General features: G+C 59.5%; 1 protein-coding gene across 4 annotated transcripts in view; it reads right to left on the reverse strand.

The window, feature by feature from the left end:
• GRAMD4 (GRAM domain containing 4) overlaps positions 1 to 10,902 on the reverse strand; it is a 112,737-nt gene that overhangs the window by 48,740 nt on the left and 53,095 nt on the right. For all 4 annotated transcript variants that reach the window (XM_017850807.1, XM_017850808.1, XM_017850809.1 and 1 more), the window contains exon 2: positions 8,291 to 8,501. In XM_017850807.1, the coding sequence (XP_017706296.1) occupies positions 8,291 to 8,452 (162 nt within the window). In that variant the 5' untranslated portion in view covers positions 8,453 to 8,501. The remainder of the gene's footprint in view (positions 1 to 8,290; positions 8,502 to 10,902) is intronic.

Genomic DNA, 10,902 nt, shown 5'->3' on the forward strand with positions numbered 1-10,902 from the left:
CGGGGGGGGGCAGGGAGGACACGGCTCCCCAGGACAGGAGTGGCCGGGGGGGGCAGGGAGGACACGGCTCCCCAGGACAGGAGTGGCCGGGGGGGGCAGGGAGGACACGGCTCCCCAGGACAGGAGTGGCCGGGGGGGGCAGGGAGGACACGGCTCCCCAGGACAGGAGTGGCCGGGGGGGGCAGGGAGGACACGGCTCCCCAGGACAGGAGTGGCCGGGGGGGGCAGGGAGGACACGGCTCCCCAGGACAGGAGTGGCCGGGGGGGGGCAGGGAGGACACGGCTCCCCAGGACAGGAGTGGCCGGGGGGGTACCAACCATGAAGGGGCAAAGGGCGCTTGGGCTCCCAGCCGCTGCTCTCTAGTTCAAGTGTGTGGGATGTTTTGAATGTTTTCTATTATGATTTCTCTCTTTTTTTGGGGGGGGGGACAGTGAAGTCTCACTCTGTCGCCCAGGCTGGAGTGCAGTGACGTGATCTCGGTTCACTGCAACCTCCACCTCCCAGATTCAAGCGATTCTCCTGCCTCAGCCTCCCAAGTAGCTGGGATTACAGGCGCCTGCCACTATACCCGGTTAATTTTATTTTGTATTTTTGGTAGAGACGGGGTTTCACCATGTTGCCCAGGCTGGTCTTGAACTCCTAGCCTCAGGTGATCCACCTGCCTTGGCCTCCCAAAGTGCTGGGATTTCAGGTGTGAGTCACTGTGCCCAGCCCATTATGAATATTTTTAAAGATCTTAAACACAGAAACTGCGGGCCACGCGCTACGTGCTTGCCCCGACCCACTTGCCCCCACGTGCCTCGGGCAGTTCCGGGACCCCTGACCGAGGACCGAGGACCAGGCTGGCACCTGGCGCCTGCCTTTGCCCCTTCTCCTGCCATTCGTCCACCCTCGCTCCTGCACAGCTGGGCACACCCTCTGCCCCTTCGCTGAGTCTGCCTTGGACTGGCTTTTGGACATGCACACCTACGGCTTCCTCTCCTCTGTCTCCCCTTCCTTAGGTTTCTTATCGACGTAGCTTCCAGAAGTTTCTCGCCATTTTCCTTGCATTTGAGTCAAACCTAGCCACCCTGCCCCCAGCAGTTGCAAGGCAAGGTCAGAGACAGGAACGTGCCTGTCGCAAGAAGGAGGTCACAAACTCTGAGCTGAAATGAGACCCAGCAGCCGGAAACCTCTGCAGCCTCGCTCCCCACCGAGGGAACCCCCACACTCCCCCTGCCCTCGGCAGGGCCCACCTTCAAGAGACATTTTCCAAATACTCTGCTTACTCTTTCTGCTGACAACGCCTCCCTGCAGGTGCAGAGGACAGGTGTGTGCCTGGGGCCAGCGGGCCTATTCCCCCTCAACTGTGCTGAGAACATGGGCACCCAAGGGTGAGCCTGGCCAGAGGGTGGCCCAGGAGTAACGTGGCCCATGCAGGATGATGGAGGCCTGGCCTGGGAGACCTCAGTGCTTATCATGAATTTTCTAACCAGGAAGGTGGCCTAAACAACCACCAAGGACCCCAGGTCCCAGCCCCACGCTGAGGACAGAAAACACCCCCTGTACAGCCGGGACCCCCGGAGCCCACCCAGCCCGCCTCCTGCCCGCACCCCATGGACACCCTGCTCGGAACCAGGGGTGGCCTTTCCCATAACGGATTCCTCCTGGGATTCTCTCAGGTGATGCTGGAGAGAGAGGACTCCTTTCCTCTTGGTGACAAGGCAGGCTGGGGTCCCCAGGAAGCCAGTGGCCTTGGCCTCCTCCACCTGGGGACTCCTGTTGGCAGCAGTGGCAAGGACATCGACCCGTGGAGAAAGCAGAGCCGGCCAGAGCCCCCAGCTGCTGGGCTCCCGGGCCAGGAGCAGCCTTCATCACGCAGCCCCTGAAACAGCCCCACGCAGCCAGCCCTTCCCTAGGAGAGACGTGAGCAAAGGCTGCCTGGAAGTCAGGGACGAAGACAGGGCGGGCATCCATGTCGCCTCATCCAAGTCCCCACCTTCACTAGATGGGGGGCTCCCCAGGGAGGGCAGGACAGGGAGCCATACTTTAAACAGCTCTACTGCCACGGGAAACGTCCCAGCGCCCCAACTCCAAACAGTACCCACCTGGGACAAGGAGGACAGACAATGCTGGCACTGGGGGCAGGGGAGGAAGGCCCACGGGCGGGCAGAGGGATGGAACCAGAGTAGCTGGGGCCCCCTGGCTTCTGAGGAGCCTGGGCTGTGGCACGCTTTCAGGGAGGCCTGGGGAAAACAGTTGGACCATGCCACCCTTTTCTAGCACGTCAGCCCGGGCAGGGCTGCTTCCTGGAGGCTGAGGAGTTGGAGAGGAGCTTGGAGGCTCCCATCTGCCTCTGCCCACTCAGCCCTGCAAATAAGTGTGCTCTTCCCTCCCCATCCCCATCCCCATCCCCACCGGGCGGGGGACTGTGTGGGGCTCCACAACGGGCATGTGGCAAGGGGCCAGAGGCCTGCGTGAAAAAGCTCTGCCCAGTGCAGAGGCGGAAAATTCAGCTCCGCCACGCCCAGCACCCTCCCCAGCAAGCACAGGCAGCGTTGTGCGGGTGACCTGGCTCCATCCACATGCACCAACCCTGTCTCCAACAGCTGCTCCAGGTCCACGAAGGCTGGGCCCCATGGTCTCCACCCAGTCCTGGGATTCCGCAGCCCAGCTGGGAGCCACCTGGACACCAGGGTGGTGAGGATTGGCTCTGTGGGACTCACCAATGGACAAGGGGCCCACTATCGGGACACAAGGCCCTGGGGTGCTGCCCTGAAATGCTGGGGTCTGAATCCTTCTGCAAGCCCTGTGGGGCCCTCCAGCTGACCCCTTCTCAGACCTCCAGAGGAGCCACCCTGAGCTGGAGTCAGAGGCCTGGACTCGGAACCCCAAGGGTGCAGGACACCAAGGCTATGGCGCTGACACCATAAAACCAGAGTGCCGGGCCCGGTCATTTCTCAATTCTTCGGCTTTTCTGGAACTGTTTTCTCCAACTGTTGCCTCAACTGAAACCTGCAGCCCTCTCAAGATGGGGCATGGGTCTTCTGGGGACGTCTCCCATCTCCTGCCTCCTGGTCGGGGGTCACCCCAGACGCTGCCCCAGCCCTAAGCGTGCCCACCTCCTCCTCGCCACCTCTCCTTCCAGCCAGCACTGGCCACACAGTCACCCGTCTCTTCCGCCTTTACCTCCCCTTCCCAGCCCAGCCTCGTGGGCCCCCCAGGCCCATCCAGGGCCCCTCCAACCTTCCCCGCCGAAGCAGGTCTGGGTTCTACTCTCAGCCGCTTTGTCCCAGGACACAAACAGCCCACAACAAAAGGAAGCAGGAATGAAGGTGAGCACACCTGGAGGACAGGGTGCTCGGTGACAGCAGCCAGAGACAAAAAGACACAGGCTGTGAGGTTCCACCCATCCCCAGTCCCCAGGAGTCACAATCAGAGACAGGAGGCAGAATGCAGGCTGGCAGACTGCCAGGGTGGGGCAGGGAGGAATTCCCCCCAGGGAGCTGGCGTGTGACAAGTCCTGGGCCTCAGTCTGGAATGAGGAAAGGTTCTGGAGGTGGAGGTGGAGGTGGAGGTGGAGGTGGTGATGGCAGCACAACAGAGGGTATGTGCTCCATGCCCCTGAACCACATGCTGACAGTGAAAACGAAAACGGTGCATTCTAAGCTTTGTATGTTACCACAACAAATAAAAAGAATGAAGCCTACATGTGTGCAAAGATGACCAACTTCCTGCATAAAAAAAGCCATGCAACCTACAGACTCGGCACTGCCGTCTCGCCCCTCAGGGCGGTGGAGAGAAAAGCCTGAGAACACCACGGAGGCCGGGGTGGGGGCACACGGCCCTCGTGGGGCTATGGAGGGTACACTGCAGAGGCCGGGGTGGGGGCACACGGCCCTCGTGGGGCTATGGAGGGTACACTGCAGAGGCCGAGGTGGGGGCACATGGCCATCAAGGGGGCTATGGAGTGCACACCACGGAGGACAGGGTGGGGGCACATAGCCCTCATGGGGTTATGGAGGGCACGCTGCGGAGGCCGGGGTGGGGGCACACAGCCCTCATGGGGCTCTGGAGCATACACCACGGAGGCACACGACCCTCACGGGGCTATGGAGTGTACACCGCACAGCTGCCAGGACCACCACACAGGCACACTCGGTCCAGCACTTCCACCAAGGGTGTCGCAGCCCACATGGGCACCAGGCTGCCAGGAGTGATGGACGCTAAGAGCCACAAGCACCTGCGATCCCTGAGTGGGGACAGATGAGCTGAAGAGACAACATCCAGGGTGAAATCCTGAGCCGCTGCCAAGAGTGAGGCTGTTTGGGGCCCCCCACGGAAGAGCTCCTGGAGCATTGGGAGAGGCGGTCAGAGCACCCCAGGCTGCAGGGCGGGCTCCTGTCTGAACCTGCCCCTCCAGGGAAACCCTCAGACCCTACCGGTGGGCACAGAGGATGGCACAGCTGCACGGGAGAATACGGTGGATCATGGGAAAGGGAAACCTCGGGTCTCTGCATGGCCCAGGGAGACCGTATGGAAACACGTGCACACAAAAACTCGATCACAGGCGTTCAGCCTTAATCATCACAGTCCAAGAGTGGGAACCGCCCAGGTGCCCACAACAGATCAATGAATAAAGACAACAGGCAGGGCATGGTGGCTCATGCCTGTAATCCCAGCACTTTAGGAGGCCGAGGCGGGTGGATTGCCTGAGCTCAGGAGTTCAAGATCAGCCTGGGCAACATGGCGAAATCCCATCTCTACTAAAAATACAAAATATTAGCTGGATGTGGTGGTGTGTGCCTGTAGTCTCAGCTACTTGGGAGGCTGAGGCACGAGAATCGCTTGAACCTGGGAGGTGGAGGTTGCAGTGAGCCGAGATCACACCACTGCACTCCAGCCTGAGCAACAGAGACTGTCTCAAAAAAAAAAAAGAAAAGAAAAGAAAAAAGAAAAAGAAAATGTGGCCTGACCATATGACAAAACAGGTTAAGCCATAAAAAAAACAGGCGGCACCAATGCACACTGCAGCATGGATGAACCTCAAGTCCCTTATGCAAGCAAAGGAGAGTCACCCGAGGCCACGTGTTATCTGAGATGTCCCAAATGGGCAAATCCACAGACAGAAAGCAGGCTGGCGGCTGGCGGGGCTGGGGGCCGAGGGAAATGGGAGTGACTGCTGAAGGAATGGGGTCTCTCTCAGGTGCTAAAAACCTTCTAAAACTGTAGTAATTTAGGTCGCACAGCATTGTGAATACACTACTAATAGAAATTCCTGAATTGCACACTTTTAGTGGGTGAACTGTATACTGGGTGGGAACATCTCGATCAAGCTGTTATAAAACCAACCCCCAAGGTCTCTGTGCCTGAGCCCAGATCTCAGGATGTTTCTGGGAGGCTGCATGTCTGAAGAAGGCTGAAGAGAGGGGGCTCGGAAGGAGCAGGGCAATGCTGCACAGCCCCCCACCCGGGGAGCCTCGTGAGCCTGGCCGGGAGCAGCGTCTACATGCTACAGGAATGAGGCCTCGCAAAGGAGCCCTGGAACCGGGAGGAGGGTTTAGCGAATCAATATTTCACGGTCATTAATAATTACAGCTCCCTGCAAGCTAACCACAAGCAAGATGCCAGCCACGCACGTTTCACTTAGTATCTCAATGAATCCTTAGAGCAGGCCTGGGGGTGGACGAGACTGCCGTCCTCCTTAAAAGCTGAGGACACCGAGGCTCAGGTCCAGGTTAAACAGCTAAGGGGCTCAGCCTGGTCTCTGCGGTCAGTGCCTGACCTCCATTCAGCACGATGCCCCAAGCAAGGCCCTGCTCGCCCACACTGGGAATCTCCTGGGATTCCGGACGTCCGAGTCCCTGCGGTGGTTTCTCCCTGCAGCCCCTCATAGCCTTGAGGAAGGGGAGCCCCAGTCCACAGGTTGACCTTGCCCTGGCCTCTGCAGCATTTGACCCTCCTCGGCGGGCTCCCTCTCAACTCAACATGCCCCCTCAAGCCCCCTTATGCCTCGTGGACCACCACCTGCCCACCAGAGCTGGTCGAGACCACGGCCTGCCTCTCCTGTGACCCCAGCAACTCCACCAGCACCATACCCTCTGCCACCCCCAGGAGTCACATTCTCCAAGCTACTCCCTAGACAATCACCCTGGAACAGCCAGTTCTGACAGTGACCCTCCCCTGCAGGGGCTCCCTGGTGCCCCCCAAATCCAGATATTCTGCCCCAGGTGAAGACCCTCACAATCCTGCAGCCCTACCTCCTGCTGATCCAACCAGACCAACACCTGCAACCCTGCACCTGCCCCCTCACTCCAGCCCTCCAGCTCACCCACCATGGCATGTCCAGGACCACGGCAACCCCAGGGAAAGGCTCTCCCCCGATAACAGCCTTGGCAAGCAAAGCCATCCAAACACAGGACACTAAATCACAGTCCCAGAATAAACACCCACGAGCTCTCCTAATTCCTCACCTCAACAGGCGCCCCAGGGCTGGACCGATGTTCCCCTGATAGCCACAGAAGCCAGGCCTGGTCCTGGAGGCACTGCGCCTCCAGAGTCACCTCCTGCGCAAACCTCGCCTTCCACCAACACCAAAGCCCTGGCCTGCCACACAGCACAAGGCCCCAGCACTGGTATCAGAACCTTCCGGCAGCCCAGTCCCACTATGCCAGCAGCTCTATGCAGAGACCACCCCTGGCAGGAGGCCCTTGCCGGCTGGTTGTTGCATCCCCAGGGAGCGCACCAGGTGCCAGTTCCCATGTTCTTCCATGACAGCAGCTGGACCTGCCCAAAACGCCATGGGCAGTTGACTGCTGGACTGTATGCGCCAGGCCTCGTGTCTGGTAACGGCTGGGGAGGATCCCGGAGGCCAGGCCTGATAGACCCTCTGCACCACCCACTCCTCCATGCCAGCCCCATCCGCCCTCAGACACCCAACACTCAGTCCGTATCTGACCACCTGGGCAGGACCAAATCTGCCTGGTCCACACTTGGCCCGGCAGGACAGAGATGAAACCCCAGCCCACACCAAGGGGATGAGGACAGGTACTCCAGGTCCTTAGGCGGAGGGCTGCTACCTACGACAGCACTGGAGGCAGGAAATACGACGGCAGTAGGGAGCTGGGGAAACAGCCCCACTCGCCTTTGCGTGGTCCCGTGTCCCCCTCCCTGTTGAGCTGGAACATGTGTGTGTGGGAGGAGATTTTTGTTTCCGAGACACCCACCACTCAGCACAAAGCCACCATCGAGAATCATGGCCCCACCCTCCGTGCCAGCCCAGCCAGAGGCGGATAAACACAGCTCTCGGTGAGAGCAGCCCTGCGTTCTGCCAATAACCAGCACAAGGCCGACACCCGCCAGGGTTCACGGGTCCACTCCCAGGACCATCCACAACCTTTGCCTGGGGACGGCCAATCCCGCAGGCTGGGCGCTCCGTACTCTGTGGTGACGCCCCAGGAAGCCAAGCGGCCCCCTCTGCCTGATTGGGCAGCGTCGAGAGAGCAGCAGCAGCGGTAAATTATTAATTCCTGCTGAGAGCAACGCACAGTCACTGTCCTGCTATAAAGCATTAGCAACGCGAGGAGCCAGAGGAGGCCGGTGCTCCCAGGCCACACCGGGATAAGACCTGGCTCAGGGGATGGGAGAGGAAACCAGCTGGACATGGTGGGTGCACACTGGGAGGTGCTAGAGGCCATGCTGGGCCAGAGGAGGGGCCACTGGGAACCCAGCCCACCATGCTATGGGACCCGCCCCGCCCCCCACCAAATGCAAGTTTCCGCAAGGCAGGGCCTGATCCTACCTGGCTCCCACCCAGGCCCCAGGGCCTAACTGAGGTGCTCCATGGGTATTTGCTGTCCCCCCAGCTGGCCACAGGCCCAGCCCTGACTCCGCGTGGCTGACGAGGGCCCAGGCTGGGCTCAGCCAGCTTTGGGGGCTGGAACGTGCACCTCGGCTCGACCAGAAGACAAGCCAGGCACCAGCGGCTTCCAGACAGTGCGCGCCCTGCTCCGTCTGCATGTCAGGCTTCCGCGCCACACGTGTGTGAAAAATCTGCCACCCACCCAGAAAAGCCAGTGAGGAAACCAGTCCAGTCGCTGGTCAGACCTGGGCACACAGAAGGCTGGGCCTGGCAGCACCCCGGCCCCAAAGGTCTGCAGGGTCGGGGGCAGGTGAGATGGAGAGTCAGGCCCAGTCCGTCTCTGACCAGCATGGGCAGGACACGAATCTGCCTGAGTTCACGCGCGGCCCGGCCACAGAGGATGGGGACAACACCCCAGCCCACACCAGGGGACGAGGACAGGTACTCACAGGGTCCCTCAGCTCCTCGCTGTCCCGGGGCGAGGTCCGCGGCACCTTCAGGGGGATCTCGTCGCTGCATTCGGTGTCCGAGGCATTTGGAGACTCCGCTAGATCGAGGAAGTCATCTCTCTTGTGACCTCTGAACCTGATTTTGTCCAACCTCCTTAGCATGTTCAGCACTGAGCTCCTCTGCTTCACCCTAACATGACGCTCGGGCTCCCTGCAAGAGAGGGGCATGGTCACTCTCCGCTCACCACCGTCCCTCTCACACACACCTCCAAGCCCCACGACCCAGCTCCCACATGCAGGGCACGACTAGTCCAGCTTTCCAAAGAAAACCCCCACCCAGAGACCCCCGCCCTGCACCCACCAGGTGGGGTCCTTGGCCACCCCACCCAGCCCAGCCTGGTCAGCACTGAGCTGCGTCCTTGCCTCCCACCAAGTAAGACCTCCGGCTTCCAGCAGGCAGAAGGAAGCCAGGGTTCTCAGCCTGGCTCAGCGGGGTGGTGTGCAGGCACAAGGGAAGAATGCTGCTCTGGAACTGGGAAGGAGGGCCAGCCATGCTGAAAAGTTGCCTAACAAACCATCAAGAACGTGGTTAACGCGACAGCCACACACACCACCAGGATGACAGCCACACACACCGCCAGGACGGCAGCCGCGCCTGGAAACCAGCAGATGCGTGTGCTAGGGATGCCTGGGTTGACTCTCTGCTGGACCGAGGGGACCTGGCCTCATGTCCCTCCCACCTGCTGCACCTGGCCCCAGCTCCCAGGACTCCACCCACACTGCTTCCTCTGCCTAAAGCATGTTCCTATTCGCCACGCAACCAGGTTTGTACTCTGAGACACATTCCGATCGCACCACCTCCCAGAAGCCCTCCCAGAGACAGCAGCCTCAGGCACCCGCAGCCAGCTGTGCCTCCTGCCCCAGCCCCCATGCCTGCCTCCCACTCCAATCAACACAAAGGCCAGGTCACACTGAGGTGCGAGTCACTGTGCTGCATGAGGACACCTGTAATTCACACACAGGGTGCCAAAGGGCGGCTATGCCATGGGATGTTGCTCCCCAAATCGCTGCCCCAACTGGCCAGCAACACCAAGGCACCCCCTAAAACCTGGGGGCCAGGATCAGTGGCCCACAGGAGGGGCCAGCTAGGCAGGCAGAGGACGGCACGCAGCTCCACGGCCTGGATGCCTCTCCCAAAACCCCGTCCCCAACTTGTGCAAGACGCCTGGGTCCCCGTGGGAGGACTGCTCTGCGCACGCCTGGGCTGAAAGCCTGTCCTGCCACTGACCAGTTTTCTGAGCTGAAATTTTTGCCTCTGAAAAGGGAACGATACCAGTAAGGCAAAGGTATCCGGCAATTCAAGAAGACAGGGCGACTGGGCCAGGCGCCAGGAGAGAGGGGCAGGGAGTGATCCCTGGCGGGGGTATTTCCCGAACTTCCTGCTTGGGGCGGGCAGCATGGCAGGGAAGCACTGACAGCAGGGTCAGGTCCAGCCCCGATGTGCCCGCCCTGCCTCCCAAGCCTCCTCCGCTCTACTTGGCATCACAGTTTGTGGCAAGAAGTCTCACTAACAGTGAGGACCGAAGACGTAGAACGCACCAGAATCTGCTCTGAGCCACAGAGCCGCGGAGGCTCCCAGCATGTGAGGGGAAGGGAAGCACTTCTGGGATGCTTGAGTATCCCTGCTGCAAAACCCACAGGACACAGGCTCTACAGGGAACTGTCCTGTTGCCCAGTGCCCCTTGGAAGCTGGGAGGACCCCAGGAGGGGGCTGTGGGTGACGGGGAGGTAGCAACCGCTTCTCATAGCCTGGGTTGGGGGGGCAAAAGTCAGCCATTTGGAAAAATTTCCAATATAGGAGCTACATATTGCAGAAGGACTAAAGGTTCAGTAAACTTAAAAACACACAAACCAAAAGAAAAGAGAACAGCTGGGCGCAGTGGCTCATGCCTGTCATCACAGTACTTTTGGAGGCTGAGGTAGGTGGATCACGAGGTCAGGAGATCGAGACCATCTGGCCAATATGGTGAAATCCCGTGTCTGCTAAAAATACAAACATTAGCCAGGCGTGGTGGTGGGCGCCTGTAGTCCCAGCTACTCAGGAGGCTGAGGCAGAGGGATCGCTTGAACCCAGGAGGTGGAGGCTGCAGTGAGCCAAGATCGCACCATTGTACTCCAGCCTGGGCAACACAGTGAGACTCCGTCACAAAAACAAAAAAGAAAAAAGAAAAGGAACTTAATAGCTATCAAATCCCTAGAGAGAAGAAGATGGTAGTCTACACTAAGAGACTGAGAAAAAAGCCACAAAGTAAAAAAGTCTAGCAGGCAACCAGACAAAAGTAAAAAGCTCTCATTTGTAAAAAAGTAAAAAATTTCAAAATATGCTATAAAACAAGGAATATAGGTAGCAAATATGATAGATGAAGGATTAATATCCATGTTACAGGACTGCTTGACTAGGCCAGGTGCAGTGGCTCGCACCTGTAATCCCAGCATTTTGTGAGGCCGAGGCGAGTGGATCACTTGAGGTCAGGAGTTCGAAACCAGCCTGGTCAACATGGTGAAACCCCGTCTCTGCTAGAAATACAAAAATTAGGCCGGGCGCGGTGGCT

Source organism: Rhinopithecus bieti, unplaced genomic scaffold, assembly GCF_001698545.2.
Source record: "Rhinopithecus bieti isolate Rb0 unplaced genomic scaffold, ASM169854v2 scaffold_32081, whole genome shotgun sequence".
NCBI classification, from domain to species: Eukaryota; Metazoa; Chordata; class Mammalia; order Primates; family Cercopithecidae; genus Rhinopithecus; species Rhinopithecus bieti.